The following is a 22,627-nucleotide window of genomic DNA, read 5'->3' as shown; positions in this document are numbered from 1 at the left end:
TTATTTCAACCGAAAAAGTTTCCTCGATGGTCTTTAGAAATCGTTTGAAAGGGTTTGCAGTCTATTAAGGGGTTCTCGATTTATCGTGTATTCCGCGTTCATCGTTCGGAAAATGCACCGGGGCAAAACCAACCAAATCGCTATTTACGTACCGTGAATTTTCCGTGTGTACCTTTGCAGTCTGAATCGCATATATAATCGCGCGAAATGTGGACCATAATATCGGGTGATGCGAATTCGATTTGCATGTTCATTTAGTAATAATTGAACGACTAATCGTACGTGTTCGTCTCTCGGCGATACCGGCCCGATTTATTAAGTGTTATTCCACTGATTAAGTTTATCTCCTTTGGTCAGCTCGCTAGATACAGGTTAAATTCAAATTTTCGAAGCCACGTCGAACAGAAACTATTTATCGTTAAACTCGAAACGGATTGTCCGGGGTTACTGGACCAAAGATGAAAATACTCACGATCGAATTTGGTCTTCGTGGATTCCTCGTAAGTCCGTTTTACCCGAATATAAATGATTCCCTCTCCAAGTACCTACAAACGAACGATTTTTTCATCTACGAACAATGGTCGTGGTCGTTAACTTTACAAAGCTTCGCTAAACACCGATTCTTGCAATCTCGAACGAGTGACGAATAAACGAGACGAATCGGGTCGTAAGTTCGCCAACCCAGATTCTCGAAATATCGCGGACACCCCTAATTTCCGCGTTTATCCCCGAGGGTGCACCGATATCCGATCAGGTAGCACGCGGGGGTGGATATTTGAAAATCGTCCGACGCTTTAATTACGTATTGGTGGTAAATCGTTTCTTACTAATTAATTCAGGACGTCGCGTAAATGTTGCATAATAATGCGCCGTTAATATCGTTAAAGTGAATCCAGGCCAGAGGTGGAGGTAATGAAATTTGGGATCAACGACCGGTCGGTCGGTGCCTCGAACTCCGCGCTGCCCTAGGCCTACAATAGCAATGATGCTTTCAGCTCGCCTAATTGAGAGTGGCAATACATTTCGCTGTGTAACAATGGAAATTACGTTGCGTCGAGGCTGCCTAGAGAGGAGCAGCGCTAAATTCGAGGCGCTCTCGAGGCACGCCGGGCTCGTTGCTCTCGATATCCGTTCGCTTCTGCAATTAGAACTGTTATCGCGCTTCATTCTCGGCTTTCGACCTAATGGAGTTACGCTCGTCGCGCGGTGTGTGTTGATTATCCGTGGTCGAATCTCTCCTTTCGGACGTTAGCAAGATACCGCGAACACCGAATGTATGTTCGTTTCTCGAAAGCCGAGAAACGAAAGAAAACCAACCGTGTCACGGTTCGCTCTTGTTTGGGTTCCGATCGAAAGAATAATATATAGTAACTGGAGCTTCGATCTGTAGCTTCAAAAGATCGTGAGAACGGAGAACGAGGAATAGGCGAAGAAACGTGAGATCGAATTTGATATATAAGAGAGCAATCGAAAAAAATCAACACCAAAGGTGTCTTAACGTACGTTTTAAGGACCACTTTTGGCACGATAGCGATCGATCGAGGACGAAAAGGGTCTCGAACAGGGTACTCGGCGCGCTTTGCATTCGACGATATCGGAATATTAAAAGTTTGTTTGACTTTTAGCGACCTTGGCATCGATGTGAACACGCTACTTGAAAAACCCGATGGAATTATATTAAACTGCAGCGGTAAAAAAATGGGCCGGGAGTGGGTTGTAATTAAAACTTCCTTGGAGTCGCTTGGAGACCGGAGTTCAGGGTCTTTCGATTCCCTCTGTGCTCGATAATTCGAAAGATAAGAAATCGAACGGAATTACTCCAATTCGATCTCTTTGTTCGTGTTGGAAACTAGGGTGGAGCACGAACAAATGGCATATGCGACAGGATACCGACTAGGTGTCCATCATCCGCGATACTACTCGATCCGGTGTAGAAAGAAATCGGAGACCGATCGTTTTCGATACTATGAAAAACGACGAACCGGTGACTGTAGAACGAAACCGGAGACCGATCGTTTTCGATACTATGAAAAACGATTAATCGGTGACTGTAGGAAGAAATCGGAGACCGATCGTTTTCGATACTACGAAAAATCGTTTTTCGAATTGTGCAGTAAAATTCACAGGTTACGAACGCGAGGGATCTTTCGATCCGAAATTACCAGAAATTCTGTCCCTTTCGTTTAAACGTTCCGCGTGATAAATAATTGGAAATTTTTACTCGGTGTGAGCCGCCAGTGGTGAAAGAGGACCAACAGAGGAGATCGTTCGTATCGTTTGAAACACGTACAAAGGAAAAAAGACCCGTCTCGGGAACAATGACCAGGGTAAAGTTTCGCGAAGCCCTGTCGGAACGATTCCAACCGGTGATAATCGAACTTAAGTAAAGCCGTTGTTGCGAAAGTTGGTAACACCTATTAGAGCGCCTTCGGGCACTTATTCAACAATTGCAACAGTTCAGGAGTTGCTGTGCACGAACGCAATTATTCCGGGAAGTTGTACCTGTCCATTGCAAAAGGGACACGCGCTATAACGCGACGTGGAATAACAAAGCAAGCGTCTTCGAGATGTTTGCGCTGTGTTGACTCGTTTCCCGAGAGGGAGTGAGAGAGAGGCGCGCTTTTAACTAAATTAAATAAAACTTTTCAAGAGAAGTGCGGTATTATTTCGTACGAGTCGGTCGAAACCGAAGTACGGGGTAAGAAATTTAATCGCAAACGATGGTAAACGATCTAGAATCGTTCACAAATTTCGAGACCGGTGGATCCACGTTTCGCGATCGAAAACGGTAGCTCCGTCACCGTGAAACTTTTCGTCGTTCGAAGAATTCGATCATCGCGTACAAATCGTGGTGTTATTTTCGAGACACGGGGCCGTTGCACGTGTTGTCACGATAGAAGGAAATTTCTCTTCGTAACGAGACATTTATCGTTAACAATAACTCCGAGTTAACGGTGCCACCTTCTTTCACAAGTTCACAATGAACAGGACCTACCTCCTCCCCGTCGCATTTTCCGTTGATCTCGGATAGAATACCGTACGGTATCCATTTTTCACCATTAATACCTAATGCACCTGTAGCCTCGGTGACTTCCACCTAATGCGTCTGTAGCGTGACTAACCTACACCGAATACACCTGGTAGCCTAATTATCGTTTACCTAATGCACCCCTAACCTAACTATCATCTACTTAATGCATCCGTAGCTGCGATGCCCTCCGTCTAAAATGTTTCTAGCCTCGTCAACCCTGTATCTGGTACACCTGTAGCTTTGCTGACCCGTATCGCGCCTCGTAGTTTCATAATCGTATACCCGATGTACCTGTGACCTTATAATCCTGCAGATTACGCGCCTTATAATCCCGTAACTAATACCCGGTTGGCCTTCAGACCTCCTTAATTCCGCCGTCTAGGAAATGATCCTCATTAACGTAAACGTCCTTTCCCGAACCGAATATACCGTGTTGCGCGAACCGTTCCTTCGTGCATCGTCGAAAATATTCCATATAAAACGGAAACGTTCGGTGACGCGTTCTATTGTCCGTAAACATTCTCAAAGTTTCCTCTCCCTCGTTCGAAAGAAGTTGAAACAACGTACTCCGACCACGGAACGCTCGCAATCCCGAGAATCACCCTTCCGCGTTCGCAAGAATATTAACCGTTTCCTCTGTAACAATTTCCTTCGCCGAACGACTTCGAGAATATTCAAGTCCCGACACCACAAAGATTAAAATCCCCGCGCGTGTCTTCGATTCGGTATACACAGATCGCGAACGCGATTCCCTTCGCTTTTCGGGTCCCCGTTCTCATCCGTTTCGTCGTCGCGCGGAGAAACTCGTTCAAATCGACGATCGAATTTAATTACAATATTATTTGAAACGAAGGGAGCAAAGGTCACCTCATTATCGCGACTTTAACGAGGCGATGTGTTTTCAATTCGGGACACGGGAATCGATACATCGTTCATTGTACTCGATAATGCATTGTAGCTCTTAAATTAAGGATCGCTAAAATAACCAGCGGGCTGTAACGGTAAATTACGACGTTAACCGTTTGGCGAGATCGATGGTAAAATCACGATCGCGTCCCGTTACCCTCGACGCGACCTTTCCTTCCACGAAATCGTCGAGAAACGCGGTTACGGTCGATCGAAGCGAAAGATCGGCAAACGTTCGAGCCTAAAATTAACCCAAGACACTCGGCAGTCGTTGCAGCTCGCTAATTGCGCCGAAAGCCTACGTCTACAATAGAGGCCAGAAGGCTTTCAGCGCACCTAAATGGCGGTACGTTTCGCCATATAATGATGTAAATTGCATTCCCGCGCGCGAGCGCGAGAGCGAGAGCGAGACCGTGCGCACGCGCTCCAATACACAAGACATCGCGGGCTTGTTGGACGTTCCCTGTGAGACTACCGGTGTACGTTTGATGTACCCTTTAACCCGGGTAGCTCGTTTATGCAGCTACCAGATTTATTTCATGCTCCGGTGACCGGTATCAGGAACACAGAGGAATCGTTGCAGAGTCGGGACGATTTTATACGAATCGGTAAACGCTCGTGTCCAAAGTTCTCGTACTTTTGATACCGTTACGCCGGAAACGGTTGGTTAACGATGTCGCGGCTCTTTCTCGCTCGAGTTCTTTCTTTTTTCACCCATCTCCCTCTATTTTTATTATTTTCTCTCTCGGTTTCGATTAATCGTCGTCGCCAGAACCGATATTTAAAAAAAAAAAGAACGAAACAACGACGAGACAGAGGAAGACAGAATGGAACGCGCGTCGAGGGCCGCGCAATCACGAATTACATCGCACGGAGCTATTTACACGAAGTTTTCCATTTGTAATTTCAACGAAACGTTTCGGGCCGTGGGAAAGGAACGAGATAATAATAAAATACGAATAAACGGGTTTGCGATAATATATCGTGTTCCCCGTAATAACGCGGTATTTTCGTATCGTAATTTATTCGAGCGAGCTCCGTCCGTTACGGGGACGCGGTTGTGTTAATTAAAATGTAAACCGATGCATTACAAAAGCCCGCGAGGGAAGTCATTATCAATGAAAATAAATTTTTCGTCCGAGTCGTCCACGGCCCTTGTCGCGATTCGATTCACGTTCGGTAGCTTCGACAAACATTTATGCGAGTGTCGCGAGATTCGTAATTGAATCGCGGCGCCCGCCGTTGCGACGGAAGTCAATTTTAAGAATTTCGCGGCCCAGCGGAAAATGGGGACGTTTCCTTTCTCGAAAGGCCGCGCGATCCTACCGTTTGGTCTTTTTTCACGTAGCACGTGCGTATCAACGAACATTCATATCTGCATGTGCTCGCGTAATTGCGTTACGTTGGGTCGAATTCAATTACACACGAATACACCCACTTCCTCTTTATTAGAGACAGAGGTGGGGGTGGTACATCATCCGGCTTGTTATTTTATTGGCCCCGACCGAGATATTAAAAGAGAATATCCCGTCTACCGTGTACGTGGAAACGCGAATTCTCCTCGCTACGATTCTTGTAACTCGATCGGCGTTAATTTTATTTTTAAACGCCGCCAGACGTATAGCGAAACACGAGACCAAGGCCTCGTCGAACGAAAATCAAGCGACGGGATTAAGAAACGTTCTCCATCCGTTAAAATTGCAACGTTTCTCAAACGTTCGATGCACTCCGCGACCGTTAACCACGTTTTATTTGCGACAGATCGATGATTGAAAGGTAACGATTTCTCCCGGTTAATTTCGACCGACATTTATGTCGATACCGCAGACGAATTTCATTTTCCGTTCGGTCGAAAGTTGAGATAAATATTCTCCCGAAAGGCTCGTATCACCGTTTCCGGAGTCGGAGAGGCCGAAACTTCTCGGGGTAGGTAATTTCGTCCCTTGAACTTGAGTTATCGCGGGTTGAAAAAAAAAAGAAGAAGAAGAAGAAGAAGGAAAAGAAAAAAAAAATACGCGCCCGTTATTTCGAACCGCTCCGCAAACCCGCGAAGTTTCAATGAAATCAGCGTGAAATGCTCGGCGAACGTTCTCCGAGAGTAGTTGTTGTTGTTGTTTAAAGTAGCTACGACTCGAAACTGCTCGCTCGGCGAACAATAAGAATCCAGTCCCGAAAAGTAGCTTCACGCTCGGCTAGGTTATTACAAAGACAATGGAATCTTTATCACCGGAACGAAATTTCACTTTTTGCGCCCTTCTCGCGGAGGCGCAACGCTAAATCGCATTTCGCGCAGTTTATTAACTTCGTTTTCGCTCTGCGTGTGCGCACGCATACGTGTGCGTGCTTCTTTTTTTTCTCTCTCTCTTTCTCTCTTCTTTTTTTTTTTCGAGCTCGCGCAAGGTATGATAAAAATGGAGACGCGAGACGCGATACCTTTACTCGCTGTCGCGCAAACGAGAACCAAAGGAGGGTAACGTGTAAAGCGTACCGAAGTTATTCCGTTAGCGTAAAAAAAGTAAGAATGTACAATCTGTCGGGCGCGAAAGCATCGGTAACTTGCAAGAAACGCGATAGAAGGGGCGTTGTTAAGAATTGTTACACCCTCGGAGCGCATAATGTATACAAATACGCGTACGTAAGAGTAGATGACTATCATCGTGTCGTATCACGTTTTTCCATCGCGTGATTTTCCCCTCGCGAGACGATCCCGATCGGTTCTCTTTCGTTCGAATTCGCGATAACGATTTAGTATGTGTCTATCGATCGAAAGATCTTCGTAGAAACGAACGATACGATTTACCGAGATTGGATCGATCAGATTGTAACAGATACAAATTTTGAGAATCAATTCCAAGAAAATCGATGCAAATCCAGATTTTTCCTTTCGAACGATGTTTACGTTTACCTTGAAGAGAGGTTTAAAATGCCGCTGCACACGGTCGGTTAAACAATCATTTTTAGGAGGCCGGTTTCGCGGTAATCCGAGCTTTAAAAATAATGATATCGAAACTTCCTTAGCGACGGTTGTTCCGGACACCTGTAGTTTCAGAAGCTATGAAGGAATAAATTGTAATAAAACGATCAAAGTAACGAATACAAAAATATGAAATGTTGCTTCTCGTTGAACAGAGAGGGATTGTTTTCTCACGGGGAACAACATTTCGAGAAATGCATACAAAGAAAGATTCGATTTTTCGCCTAATCTGAAATCTCGGTTTATTTTTACCAAAGTCAATCTTGCGGAGAGAGATACATTCTCGACGATCTAAGAAACGTGTTTGGCGACATCGTATGCACCGGTGAATGCTAATTTTTATACAATCTCGGTGGTATATTTATTCCTATATTTCAGATTAATCTAAAATTAAGGGCGTGGGATATCGACGGTACGGTCTAGCGTGACAGACTGTGTACGGATGGGAAATGAGACGGAGTTTTTAAGTTAACTAATTCAACTGAAAGTACACGCAGCGGCTTGCAATTCCGTAGTTTCTTCGAGCACACGGACCGTCGTTCGAGGGAAACAAAGAACGTTGGTAAAAAAGTCTCGCTCGTGGGACCAGTAAGTAAAGAATTGCACGTAGAAGCAAGACCTAAGAAGTTTAACGAGAGACAAAAATACCGTTCTGTGTCATCGTTTTATTATCATTCTTCTTCTTCCTCTTCTACTTTTTCTTCATTTTTCTTTCGGTACGTTTTTAAGTATTCGCGAAGTCGCGGGACCGCGTTCGCGCGAACGAAACCTTCCGATGAATTCGCGACGGAAATTCGCATTCGGCGATATTGCAAAATTAAATCTGAGCACGCTATTTGAAAAACCGCCTCCTCTTTGTCACCGTCTAACCGATGGTCGTACAGTCTACGGGAACGTTGTTAAACTAATTTCATTATTCTTTATTTTCGTCCTATTTCGAGTCATGGAATTTCCCTGTTCCCATTTGTACCGCGAATCTCGACCCACGATTCTATACAGTGCACGTAGAATCGAATGCACGCGTAACAGATTGATTTTCAAATGCACTTTTCTCGTAATCGAAATCTACAATGCAATTTTATTATTCTTTATTTCTCGCCTATTCTGAACCGTACAATATCCTTGACGCTGTGTGACTGGAAACTTTACTCCAAGATATCGCAAAAGAATTATTCCAAGTGGGTTGTCCCGATTGTGATAAAAATTAAACGATGGACGTCACTTTCGATCTCTCGTTCTTTAACAATCGTTTACTTTTATTGCCGAGAATAAAACATCAAACGGCTACGAGTAACTCGAAGCTTTTCGTTTCGTCGAATATTTCGGAGTGCTCGTGTTTCCAAAACCGTGACGTAACTTTAGTTAATATTTTCGGAGCAAATGGTCCCTGGCCATTTACGAGCTACATCTCGTATTCGTGGAAAAAGACGGAATTCGTGTTTCTTTCTTTTTTTTCGATTTTGCAATTAAACCGTCTTTTATTTCAGTTTTCGATTCACCGGTCGACGAGTTTCGAGAATTCGATTCGCCCCCTCGAATTAGGTTTCAAGCTGTTACGTTCCTGAACACGCTCGGTTGGTTCCGTTCGACGAACGCTCGGTAACAATGTTTTTCATACGCAACAAACGAACATTCGTTGTTCGAGACGGCCCTGACTTAACAACGATTTTTCGCTGTTACAAACGCGAATGCAAAACAGATCCCAATCAATGGCTCGCGATAAAAATAAACGTATTGATCACGACTGGACAACAAGAGCTTTCGAACAAATCAAAAGACATTTTCGTCCAGTCATTGTGTTTATTTCCGGTCATAGTCAATGCAGAGAATAGTGTCTTAAATTCTTCGTAAAAGTATACCGTTAAATAGTCTTATCATCTAGCCCATCGAGATCGATAAAGATTTATATTTCAATGAATAATTCATTACGAACTCTCCGTACGATCTCTTTTTATTTTATACTCGATTATTATACGCCAGTGATAAGTTTCAATGTGTATCGCGCGAGTGTAAATTGAATTCAAACTCTCCGAACGCGAGCGTATTTTATTTGAAAATAATTTTCAAACGTATACGAGAAACGATAATTTAATTCTGGCACCATGGTAACGCTAAAAGATTGGCTTTATCGGAAACACTGCTTTGGAATATTCTCGAATGAACGTCTCAAAGTGTCGGCCAATCCGAAATCGGATATTTCAGTCCTGGTTTTTTTGGTTGTACCACGTCGAGGGAATCGATATTCCTCATTTGCATCCGGGCGTTCGAAAACGTAGACGCATCAACGTTTCCGTTTCTGAAATGGAGAGGAACGAGATGGACATTGCTCCTCTCCGGGCATGTTCCATCTCATTGCACATATTCACACTTAGACCTTCTCCACTCATTGTTAGTAGAAGGAAGCGTTATTTCCTCCTATTTCCTTGCAACCTCTGCTCGCTGCAACATGAGAAATGCATTCTTAATATTCCCGTCTCGCTGTTGGTTACTCCGGCTTAAACACGAACCGTTCACACCTGAATATAAAATACTCCGGTGTCCAAAAGAAAAAGAAAGAAAATACTTAAACTTTCATTTCGAGCGAAGCAGAAAACAGGACGAGACGTGTAATCTGAAATTGTAGCCAAGGAGTCCCTGACCGAGTTGAAGACAGCAGCTCGAGAGATGAATCGAGTTGCCGCAAAACTTCCATAAAATGACGAACATAAAGGTAAAATTCAATTTTCGTACCCGCCTTGTATTCCGAATCAAAATCGACACCTTTTACCATCGACGATTTTTCATGTGTCTCTAACCCACGTGATAACTTCTGTACGTTAATTTTTGTATTCACGATCGTGCAAGCGTTAACAAAAGAAAACGATGCCTCGAACGAACAAACGTGTCTTCTTTACACTCTGTATAAAAAATGTAAACCCATTTCCATTCTTGAAACGATATCGACTAAATTTTGAAAACGATCGTAACGAAGCTGTTACTTATCTCGAAACAATTTCCGATCGAGACCTTTCGATGTACCGCGAATCGATAGAAGCCCGCCGAATTGAACGAATTTCCAAATATATTTACCGCGAGAGTTTATTGGCAACGAAAATATTTCATCGAGGCTCGCGAAGCGCGAGAAGATTGAAAATAATAAAAGTACTTTCGTTTACCGGGCAACAACCTACTTTGAATCCCTTCGGACGAAATTCTCGGTTTGTTTAACCACGTGTGGAAAAAGGGAAATAATCGTCGTAGAAGAGTACACGGAGAGCTCTCGCGTTCGAACACGCTCGAGTTCGTTCCTATTATTCGGATCGATGTACTAAATCCGTGCTTTTCATAATAGTTCGTTGACGTCTGAATAAATTCTCGTCGAACTCGACCGTAGTGTTCGTTGTCCGTCGATAACACGATCGGAAGTTCGCAACGACGAACAGGGTGAGAAACGAACGTCGCCGTGATCGTATCGTGGTTACGAAGTTTCGAACGGAGGGTAATTAGAGAAAAAAAAAATAGAAAAAATAATAGGAAAAAAATAGGAGAAAAAAAGAAAGAACCACCGGGTTCCGAGGTCGGTTTCGAAACGAAAATCGTTGCGGTTTTTCAACGCTCGGTTCGCTCCATTTCCACGATAGCCATCGTAACGAATCGCGTCGACGAGGATCAACCAGGTACAAAGTTCGCGAATCGATCTAATTGGTACACCGAACTACACTTCGGCCGGATCGGTACGCGTTTCCAACGAGGATTGCGACGGGACGGTAGTCGTTAGCTTTCCAACGTGAAAAACAATAGAGGTATTGTTTTCCATCGTGAAAAACACGCACGAGCGCTTGGCCGTGCTTAATTAATTGACTTTAATGGGATCTTGACCGAGCAACGGCACAGGTGATAATTTTAAACGCCTCTTTGCAGCGATACGGAGATCCTCCAACGCGGAAGAGATCCTTCACCGCGATTCCAACTAATAGTCGTATAAAAATCCGGATAAAACCGATAAAACGCTTCTCTAGCATCGATCGTTCTACATTTCGAGCGAGAAACGAACGAAACGGAGACGCAAAATTTCTATCGGACGAACATTATTTTTTTCGATCGATACAACCGCCTGGAAAAGTTTCTAAGATAAAATCGAAAAGCGGTATCTAGTAGACATTGTTCTTTTATTACTGTACATAAATTTTACAGGTGGAGGTGCCACTCGTTTCGGAAAATTCGAACGAAACGAGATCGATTTAAAATGTACACGTACGATCTGCACCGTCTAATTTGAACAATTCGATTTTTTTCCTAATCGAAACAAAATTATTTTTGTACGCTCAGCGAAACGTTTCTTTTTTTCACTAAATCGTGCATTATTGGTTTCGTATATTTCGCTTCGTGAAATTGTAATACGAAGAATCATTTTAATTCTTAATAAAGACGTATTTGTCAAATAACGGAACTTTCTCGATCCCGTGCGTTCTTGGTAACGATACAGTAGTACCGATCGTAAAAATTTGCTTTCTCGAGTGTGCTCCGAAAGCACGTCCTATAGAATGAACTCGACGAATAATTTTCTGGATCAAAGTGTTCCAAAGAGGTTAATCTTGGGCTTCACGAGCTGAAGAAGGGCTAGACAAAAATCCACGCGGTTAACTCGCGACCACAAGCTCCGTAAGTACTCTTAACCGATACTTGTAACGAGTCTGATCGTGAAACGCTTTATCCACTGCGCGAAACTGTATCGTTCCGACTACTCCCAGTCACGAGCGGTCCCTCGTGAAATCTGCATGATAAAGCGGGTTAATTTCTCTTTATTCGTGGAAAATTAAAATCTCTCCGGGCTCGTAATGAAGAAGTTACGGTCCCCGGAAGTTTTGATGTACTGGGTGTCGGTAGAAATCGGAGGCAGTTCGTCGAGTCGAGCGTAGATGTTAAAAATGGATCGTGTAAAGTTTCATTTTCACAGGGATTTTTTTTCTTTTTTTTTTTTTTTTTGATATTTCGTCATACCGTGCGCGTTATTAAATATTTGACGTACTTTCGAACGTATTCCGCACTTCTGGAACGAACTCTCACCGATAAATGATTATCTGTATTAAAGAATTAATGTCGTTTTTAACCGAGAGCCAACGGTCCCTCTCTATCGTCACGTATTCGTATTTATTCGTTGAAGTATTTGTCACGCAATAACAAAATATGATACTGACGATCACCGTGTAAGTTCGAACGTGTATTTCCGGAGGAAAAAAGAAAACGTAGTCGTAATATAATAATAGCTTATTTACTTAACGAAGTTCGCGTAAAGTTTGCTCATTATTTCAACGCATAAAACCATTTATACACGCTTGGTGAAACAAGTCCCGCATCTACGACGCAACAAATTGTCAGAGATACGATTCCCTTTTCCCATTTCGTCCATCGCGTATCGTTCTTTCGCAAGGAGAGCGCTAATTAAATATATTTCCAGTTCGAGCTTGTAACGACGAATCCCCCGTGACCGTGGAAAGTATAAATTTCTAATTAACGATCACGCGTTATCGCGTTCAATTTAGCACAGTTGCAGGATAATTATCCGAATTAGCAGCGAGGAGAACATTTGTGAATCGCTCCGCTGAAAAACGTCGACGTTCCGGGCGCAATCCCGATAAATAATCCTCGACCCGAGAATAATAATTAAGATTAATTCTTGGTTCGTTAAAATGATAAAGGTCGTCGAACATCACGACCGAAACTAGCAACACGCTTATTATATTTTGATTCGGTTCATTGGTAAAATTATCAAGTATCCGTTTATCGAAGAGACGGAAAGAGAAACGTTTCGCGAAATTAGAACGATTCAAATGTCGGTAAAATCAAATTTAATACCTCGATTTTATTATCCGTGCTTCCCTTCGTTCACCACTATTGACTTTGATCATAATTCTCCTGATTCCGCAAAATATTCCTCTCTGGATCAAAAAAAAAAAAGAAAAGAAAAATAAATCTCCCACTGATAAATCGTTAATTTGGAATTTCACCGACGATCGATCGAAACTTAAAAATGTCCCCGTGGCGACCGCTCGAACACCTTCGTTTCTCTTTTCGTTTCTAACGTGATCGTCGCAGTTCGCACGCAACGCGAAACCAGCGAACAGTTCGTCGATAACTCGCGGGTGTGATGGATCGACGTCGTTGAAAACGGAGTGGTGGAGAAAAAAAAAATGAAAAAAAAAAAAAGAAAACAAAGAAGAATTCGAGGAAGATTTGATATTTCGGCTCGATGGGCGGAACCATGAGTTCTGCTCGCGCTGCTCAGAGTATCGACCCGTGAAAGACAGCTTCCAGCGACCTCGCCCCTACCTGGCTGCCGCCGGCTAGCCCGTCGTCGTTGTGCCGAAACTCCAAGTCCGCGTCTTCCTAACTTCCCTTTCAACAGTTTCGCGCTGTCGGAGAGTTTGGCCGTTGAAAAGGGCGCGTTGCGTGATTGCAATCGTTGGAACTTCGTGCCGCTTATCCAGAATTCGGCGTCGTTTAAGCCGAATTTTTATTCGAATAATCGCCCGCACCAGAAACGCTCGCTCGAAGGTTCCAGCGAAAACGAAACAAAAAAAAAAAAAAGAAACAACGCGATCTCGCGTTCGCGAGACCTCGTTCATCGTACGAAACGAAGGACACTGATTGAAATAATTTTACAAACGTAACCCGAAGCGCGTTCAGTTGAAATTTTAATCGAACCACTGCGCGATAAATCATACGGATAATTGAAAGTGAAACATTAGAGCATCAGCATATCGTAGTGACATTATTATTCGATAAACCATTGATAGAGCATCGCGGATCCATCATCGGTCGTTTTAGACGATGCATCACCGTCCGGGAGAAACGTCGTATCTGATGAACGTTTATTATGAAACATCGACGACCTTCGATTCTAAATTCCGGAGTTCTAGGTCACATTAGGATCGTACCTGTCGTGTTACGCGAAACGCGTATAAACGTCGAGCGCAACGGGAACCCCGAGGCTGGAAAGATTCTGGAAGAAAAGGGACATCGGGGAAGGAAATTTTCCGCGCGACGTGCTCGCCCTTTACTGCATCGAACCTACGCTCTATCGTACCACGCGTTACACGTCTCTTTGAAAAACCGAAGGGTCGGTTTCAACTCGGTCGTTACATTTGCAAAAAATTTCCAACGGTGATTTTTCAATTATTTATTCTCCCGGTAACCAAAACCGGGACGAAGGTACATCGAACGATCATATTAAAATGTTTCTCGCGAAATATCGTCGCGTTTCCTTTCGAGAATATTTTCTCTACTCGCGACGAAGAGAGCACACCTTGTCTCATCTACGCGAAGGAGAGAACATCTCGTTTCGTGTGTTAGATTTTTATCGATGGTGGTCGCGCGAGTCGCGAAACTTTTCGAGGTCACGGTGTACAAGTTAATTCCATTCCCATTGGCGCGATTCATCATCAACGGTTACCTATTTTTTCCCCGCTGTTAACCACACTCGCTCCGCCCACGCGTATCGTGGTCCCGTAACCGATGGCCCGCGTTAATTATCCACGACATCGCGGCCCCCACACCGCGCGCGTTATCAAGCTTTATCGTGACGTATCGCCGAGCGGTGTTTTCGCGCCTCGCGCGTTTCCGACTTTTCCTCCCGGTCGGTTTCGTCGTTAACCTTGCTCCAGTTTCGCGCGAAACGCGAGCGGTTTGTACCAGCCGACGTCGACGCGAACGACGAATAGTTCGGTTTGTCGGACGCGTTAATTAGATTGTTTCGTTGCTTTTTCCGCGCGAAAAAAAAAAAAAAAAAAAACCGGCCACCGGGACACCGTGGATTTCAACGAAAAGGTCACGGTCTGCGGAGGATGCAACAATTGTCAGCTCGACCACCTGGGAACGTCGCGCGCCATTCTTCCCGAAATCGAAAATATCGAGCACGGATGAAAGCCGATTATTAGAAAGATTTTGCGCCGGAGGAATTTCCAGCTCGGTTTTTTTTTTCTCGTTCGTTATTGGCGTTTATTCGTCGTCGACGACTTCGAGTTCGAAATTTCGAGCACCTCGTTCCACGAGATGTCCTCACGGAGTCTTTGCACCCTTTTAACTACCCGAGTACACTCGAGCGCGAATGAAAATATTATTCCGGAAACTCGAGTCGATGAGAACCGGTGTGGAAACTCGTCGATTTTTCCCGTGTGAGATTTCTCGCGGGTTTGTTTAATTTTTCGACGATATCCATAAGTACGATTATCGCGGAGCAAAGTGCGAAATTAATTGAACACGGAGGTCGATTCGTAAGATCGATCGACGAGACGGTGAAAAGGTCGAGCATCGAGAAATATTCGATGCGTGTTTTTTTTTTTTTTTTTCCTTCCTTTCATTGATGTTTACGCTCAAGGGGTGAGAAACACGGGTTTACAAAGCGTAACATCGTTTCCGTGGAAACGTAAGAACATTCGCGCATGGAATTACACTTCCGTAACGAATATTCTCATTCTGTTTGACAACCGGCGCGCTTCCATTCACTATATACGTTCTTAATGAAAATTCGCAGAAACGTTATTCAAAGTGTGTACTTTCGATGTGTGTACGAAACTTGTATACTATACATTAGACGCGTCGTTGGAAAAATTTCTCAAAAATAAGCCCTTTTTCAATCACGGATTTCAGTTACTCGATACCGATCACATGCAAATGTTACTTCACCAATTCTGAAACTTCTTGTACGCGCGTTACTTCAAACACCACACGCGTGGAAACTTTTTAATTGTTCTCGAATGGTTTCTCACGACTTTCCATACGTACAATCGTCGTATCGATAATTCGTACCGTGAATAGTTCACGCTTTCCAGATACACGGAAACGGTCCACGCACGAAGCGCGAGACAAAATGAACAAAGCTGGGAATTGTGTCGCGGAAGCTTTTCAAATGGGTTATAAACTTTCCTATTGCGCGACGAATGGCTTGGACCTTGACTTCCGTGAAAATGTCCATGGAACAACGTGGAATTGTTCTCGTCGAATTGTTTATAATCGTAGAAAACCTCTTTAACGATCGACGAAATTAATCCTCTTAGCATTTATCGCTGGAAGAACAGTTGGCGAATTACCGAACGTACTCGCCATTAGGTCGTCGCGTACGACGATGCATCGGAACATTCGGCGCGGAAATAATTCGCCAAGCTGGTGGAAAGCTTTCAATAATTCCTAACAATTTTCATCGACGATTTATTTCAACGGAGCGAGGTTTTCAGGCGCCGGGAATTATTCCGTTTTCGCGTCGATACGTTCCACGCGAAAGCTCGGTGAATTGTCAAGCCGTGTGCGAAGACCTCGATTCCAGCCATCGATATCGCGATAAGAATTTTTGAGGGGTGATCGCGCGACACGCAATGGAATATATTATATATATATATACATATATAGCGATCATCTTTACGACGCGAAGCGATACCACGCCGAGGGAAATTATTTCTATTCAGGTGGGGAGGGAGCAACGCTCTTCGATGATATTTTACGTAGTTTCGTTGAAAAAAAATAAAAAAATAAAAGAACAAATAACATATTTTTATTCAACTCACGATACGAGAGTTTCGCAAATATTGTTGCTACCCGCTCAATTATTGCCGTTATATTTATCGACGAACTACAAATTTTAGAGAACCGAATATGTTCGTTTTTCGTGTGTCAACGTTCATTTTGTTGCGTGAGTTTTCCGGGGTGGGGAAAAAAAAAAACACGTACGTACAATTTAATGGAAAAAATATTACTCGCGCGCTTGTTACTCGTACGGGGAAAAATATTATTTCCAGCCGTGGGTACGTTCAATTTTTAATTGTAACACGGAACGCGGGGCGATTAATCTACGATCGTGTAACCTATTTCGGTGAAATGTCTAACGACGGGAATGAATGAAAAATCGAACACTCCACGACGTTGAGATGCTAATCTAGGTTTGAACCAATTTTATTTCCCGTAGCGATGTTCACACCGCATCGAGCACCGGTTGCGCTCTTTAATCCGACGAGATACGCGAGGAAGATAGTCTCCCCTCTCTAAATGTGTTCAAAGAACACAAAGATGGTGCGCCCGTTTGTTCGATTTTTTCACAGGGTTCGATTCGTCCTGGTCGATGGAAATCCTCTGTTTCAATTTTTCCGCGCGTTACCAGGCCGAATCCGTGGACAAAACACCTAAAACGACTTTCCACCGGCTACGGTCCGTCAAAGGAAATTAAAAAATAGTAACGAAAGGATTTCACGGAGAAACCGAGTGAAATGAGTCCCGTGAAAAAAAAGAAGAAATGTATCCCTGGAATTTCTAAATTCCGGCGAAGCGTTAACAGCAACGTTGAGTCCCGGGTATTCAATATCTCGTTCCATTTATTCGGAACGTATCTCGAACCGATTCCAGAAACACATATAAAATAGATAAACTCGAGTTCATTGGGTCAACGTGATATTCGTGGACGAATATTTTTCACAGTCGCGTGTTTTTTTCTTTTTTGTTTTTTTCGTGAAACGAGTTTAAATAAACAAATTGAAAAATTACGCCGCTACCGTATTGTACACGTAAGCATCGATTTCTCGAAGCGTGGTAAAACCAACGAATCGCGGATCAATTTCATTTTTAAAAGCGCATTCGGAAAACGACCGGTATCGGTATATATTTCGAAAACTTTACCTCTCTCCCATTAATTGGATATGAATTTCACCAAGATAAACAACACTGATAAATCACCGATCGCGGGTACATTCTCCGGAACACAATTTGAGAACCGGTCGATAAATCGTGTCCGATATTCGAAAAAACTTTCGTCGGTGAACATTTCGACGAAGGTACACCTCGTCGCGCGATATTTTCCTATTGTTCCAAATTATTCGTAAGTTCTCCAATCGTTTGCGGCAGTTGCAAAGAAACTTCGGCAAACATTCTTTGTAACAGTTTTATGAGAACCTTTTAACCAAAATACGATTTTGTTTGCCTCTATCTGTATACAGAATTGCGGGTAGCGAATCGAAAAGATTGAACGTCCCGGTATTTACCCGGCACACAAGTTGCAACGTAAACTTGCGTTCAAATATTTACGTATCTGTGGAAATGTTTGCGCTTAGAAACCCTGTTGCGCTAGCAATAAATAAAGAACCGTGGTTAATGGTCGCGGCGCTCTGCCAGTGTCCTAGATAAAATTCAATGTTGCCCGAGTATCGCGAAGAATTGATTACCCGGATTTATTCGCGGCCATTTGTAACCGCGCCCCCGTCCGTTTCGAAATTTCCCGCGACATAATAATGCGGAGTAACGGTCGCGTGCACCCGAATATACAAGTTTATATAATAAAATTCGAGTATCCAGTAGCGAATTAAACGATACTCCGGCTCCCAGCGATAACCACGACTCCCAGATGGTACGAAGGGTCGATCAATCTGGGTCAGGACCACCTTTCGTGCTTTTCTTTTCCACCTTTTTAAGAATATACCACGGAACGTTCATCGTCCCGAAGGTACGAAAAGGTTTTCCCTGACCATTCGCGTCACCCTTTTTACTTTCGCAACCATCGCTTTGTCTTTGTCCCCTCTCGTTATACCTTCTTCGCTTTTTCTTCGTTGCTAATTGTTCGCATCCAAGAGTTGATAATGAATACGAACAAGTGACAACAGTGCAGTCGGAAAATCGTTAATCGAGACACTTTCAGACACGAAGGAATAAACTTTGATGCCTTGGGATTTTTGTTCACGGGAAAGGATGTTGTTCAATTTCGAGGATATTTTATCGTTACCACCCTTTCTGTAATTTAAAACGTTGCGTAGATTACCTGTTTATTTGTACACCTATTAATGATTACTTACACGGAAAGTTTACTTTTATTCTTCTATTCAGCGTTGTTAATGAATTTAACAAATAGTTTTCCGCGATACGCTCGATCCCATCGCTACTTCATCCTGACACGGTTCGGAGACACAGAGGTCGTAAATTTAGACTAAATTTCAAAATTGATAAATTTCTGACCGCGATAGCGATCTTCTCCATAGTATTTTTACACGATAGCAAACCGCCAAGTGCTCTAAAGTACGTGCCAAATATTTTGGCCGGTCAGGGTCAATAGTTTTTCAAACTATTTTTAATCGTTACAAATGCACACGTCTTCGAACGAGGTCGTGTTCGAACTCATTCTCATCGGGGGAATCTCGTCGAATTCATTGACAAATTTTCGTTTTCGTTGCTACGTTACTTTACGAAACGTTAAATAACTTCTCGAGGAACGGACTCATTCGACCCGAGGAACAAAACGGAAACGAAATTTTTCTCAAGTCCGGAACAAAGGAGAGCTACAATTACGAGCTTGTATCGCGAACAAACTTCGTTGAAAACGAGAGAAACACATTCGTTTACAATTACACGGTACGTTTTAATTTTAACGAAAAGATACATTTTTCACGAGCCGGTAGAAGCAGAAATATATTTATCGTCCGCAGAGTGGTCATCTTCTTGTACAATTTTATCACGTCGTTGTACACGTTTATCTTTAGATTCTCAAAGATTACGATTATCGAAACGTTCTCTGAACTTCGAAACGTAGCTCTCCGTAACGTGTCCTCGTTCGTCCAATTCGACGAGAAATACGAAACGTGAAATGTTCCACGTTTCGCACGTGGCTGGCTACTCTATCGTGAAATCGACTCGAGGAATAATTAATTCCGATGTGCCTCGTGTACGAGCCGAGCAGCAAGAAACGTGAATATTTCTTGCCGGTATTTTCAACGTATTTTCTTACAGTAACGAAACACACCGTGCGTTTCATTCGTAATGGAGAAAGATTTCTCTCGGGGTCTCGGTGGACCGAGATTCGTCGCGCAATTCGATCCAACGTAGACACGTTTACACGTAAAATCGACGAAACGTTTCCAAGTTTCTCGCTGACCTAAGATCTGTAACAATATTTCGTGTAAAATGGCGCGGCCAATCGCCACACTGACGTTGAATCGATTCGAGGAACAATTAATTTCGTTGTTTTTCTTCTTTGACCGAGCTCCAATATCCGATTTCAATATCGGGAATATCTGAAAAACGAATGAATCGTAGACCACCCGGTTCAACGACCGCGTTCGAACTCTCGCAGCGCGGATATATCCGGCCGGCTAAATACATATTTGCCGACCATTTTTAATTACGAGTCCAGGAATAAACAAGCTCCCTTGGAGCGGCAACGCTCCCGCCTGTCAGGAGCTGGAAAAAGCGTGGCAGAATTTCAGGGAAATTGAACAAATCGTCGGAGAGTTTCGCGACTCGGTCAAACGATATTACGCTACACCGCGCGGCCATTCCCCTTATTTTTTTCACTGCTTCACTGACCCAGATTGGGTGGCACACACGCGGTGTGTGCGCACGCCTACACACACAGGCGCGTGCACACACACGCACACGCACACACACGCGCGTAAGTATCCCTTTGTTTTGCAAAGCGGCACGTACGCGTAATGTTAACTTTGAAATCGAAATCCTTTTTCGGATATTGTTGAATGTATAATCTTTTATCCGACTGGTCGAAAGTAACTGTTTGTTAACCTACCGGTCCCACCCATCCACGCCTCCCCCCCACCCTTTGTCCGGAAGGGTCTATTTTCAATTTACCGCCGCTGCCCGTTTTGCAATTTAAAGAGAAATGTTTAACGAACGCGTGAAAATATCGTTCGACGAATTCGTCGGGATATTGGAACGAAAGTAACGGTTCTCCGAATATTTCCCGTCGATTGTCAATCACTTCGAAAATAAAACACGCAATAACGAAAAATATCATCTCCAACGTCCATCTGCGAAATGTACGTTAACCTTCTCGGCGAACGGGAGAGACGAATTTTAATTTTTCCCGCGGGAAAGATAGTCGAGGAACACCGATGGTATCGTTCGATTTTCACATCGTGGTGAATTCAACGTTTCGTTAATTTGTTCGGTTTATGAACATATTTCTTCGACATATTTCTTCGACATATTTCTTCGACATATTTCTTCGACATATTTCTTCGAGAAGATAACGATGTGGTTTCGATACGTCGTACAAGGGACGGAGAGTCCGCGTACTTCGTCAATGATGTATCTTCATTGTTTTGAAAAGATACGTTCTCCGGGTGGCAGTGTGTATTTTAATCGCGCAAAATAAATAAAATATTCCCTTTTACCGTTTTTCCTCTACGAATGTGTAACGGGGAGGGGAAATTGAAACGTGTCCCCGTCAAATCAAAAGGTTCTCGCGAATGAGTTGAAAGTTTATTTAATTTCGTCCGCGACGAAAATCCGTGAAAAATCTACGAGATCGAGGACGATTTATTCGCGCGAAGATATTCGTAGGTGCAAGGTTTCGCGTTCAAATTTCTTATATTTTAAACGATAATAAAAATACATATCCTTGTCCCAGAATATCTACAATTCGTACGAAATTGGTAATGGAAGATGAACGTCGTGAATTTATAACGCTTCGAAAATAATCGATCGCTTTGTGCATTCGAGATTGCGCTAACGAACGAATCTCGTCGTTTCAGGAGTTCAACGTCGCCAAGGAAAAACACGCTGTGCAGCCATGCTCATCCGTGGTGGTCGAATCTGGTAAGAATTTTCTCTCTGGGAGTGCCATCGGTTGGTAAAATCCTCGATTCTTCACAATTTTACAAAATGTAACCCAATTCCAGCCCGTTTACACCGAATATCACGGATCAATAAGCCCCACTGCAACAAGTGATCCCGTCCGAACCTGGTTCGCCTCATTTTGAAAAAAAAAAAATAATAAAAACACACAGTACCGCGCGGCGCGCAATATCGAGTATTATTGGATTACAAAATTTATTTGGATAAAATGAGAAACGAACAATAATCCGCCATCCGTGGATTCTGTACTCGTTATTCGTTACAATCGATTACATTTTATTTTTCCCCCGGCACGCGGGGGAAGAAAAAAAACAGCTGCGCGCCACGAATAAAAATTTTTCAACTCGCGAAATATTGATATCGCGCGTACCGAAAATAAACGAAAAGACGAAATTTCGTTCTTCTCGCGATATTTGCTGCTCGGAAACAAACATCGTTCCCGCTTAGACACTTTCTCGTCTCGTTTACCCTGCAGTGGTTGAACGCGTCAAACCCAGTGCTACCTAAACGTGAAATTATAATATCGAATATAATCAATTTCGCGAATTTCCAATATAACTTTTCATCTCCTACGGAAAACAAAAATTTGACAGATTCCAGCGTGAATTTACACTACTTCTCGAATCGAAGATGAAAATATTTTAGAATTTTTTCAGGACAATATAAAACATCTCTTACAGATACTTCGCGTTTACATTAAAAGTGCAATACTCCGACCAGCATTTTGCCAGTTTTCTTAAACGAAAAAAAATATTAACGTAGATGGAAAATATCAAATTTCCCAAACTTACCAGTCTAGAGATGAATATCGTTTCTCGATAATTTTTCTCGATACTTCGAATCTCGTTCGAACGTTACATAATACTAACCGTAAGAAATTCAATTCGATTAAAGAGAATACAAAAACAGAGTACGATGTATTCGAAATCAGAAAGATGGTCTTCCACCCTTAAGATCGGTTAACATTGTTCCGAATATTTTAGGGTTGTGTCTCCCGAACACGACGGTTCACCACTGCAAGGTTTAAAAGCAACGGAGATAATTTCAACCTTAGACGACTGGTGCTATGTATTAACGAATGAACATGATTCGTCGGGTAAAAAAAATTCGTCCAAGCC

At 43.1% G+C, this 22,627-nt stretch overlaps 1 protein-coding gene across 3 annotated transcripts in view; it reads left to right on the top strand.

The window, feature by feature from the left end:
- The window catches only part of Sytbeta (Synaptotagmin beta), a 164,601-nt gene that overhangs the window by 128,212 nt on the left and 13,762 nt on the right, over positions 1-22,627 (top strand). For all 3 annotated transcript variants that reach the window (XM_076319848.1, XM_076319849.1, XM_076319847.1), the window contains exon 3: positions 21,407-21,470. In XM_076319848.1, coding sequence (XP_076175963.1) covers positions 21,407-21,470 — 64 coding nt within the window. The remainder of the gene's footprint in view (positions 1-21,406; positions 21,471-22,627) is intronic.

The sequence above is a fragment of the Ptiloglossa arizonensis genome, chromosome 9 (genome assembly GCF_051014685.1).
Source record: "Ptiloglossa arizonensis isolate GNS036 chromosome 9, iyPtiAriz1_principal, whole genome shotgun sequence".
NCBI lineage: Eukaryota > Metazoa > Arthropoda > Insecta > Hymenoptera > Colletidae > Ptiloglossa > Ptiloglossa arizonensis.
Note: the sequence above shows the minus strand (reverse complement) of the source record. Positions and strands in the feature narration are given on the sequence as shown.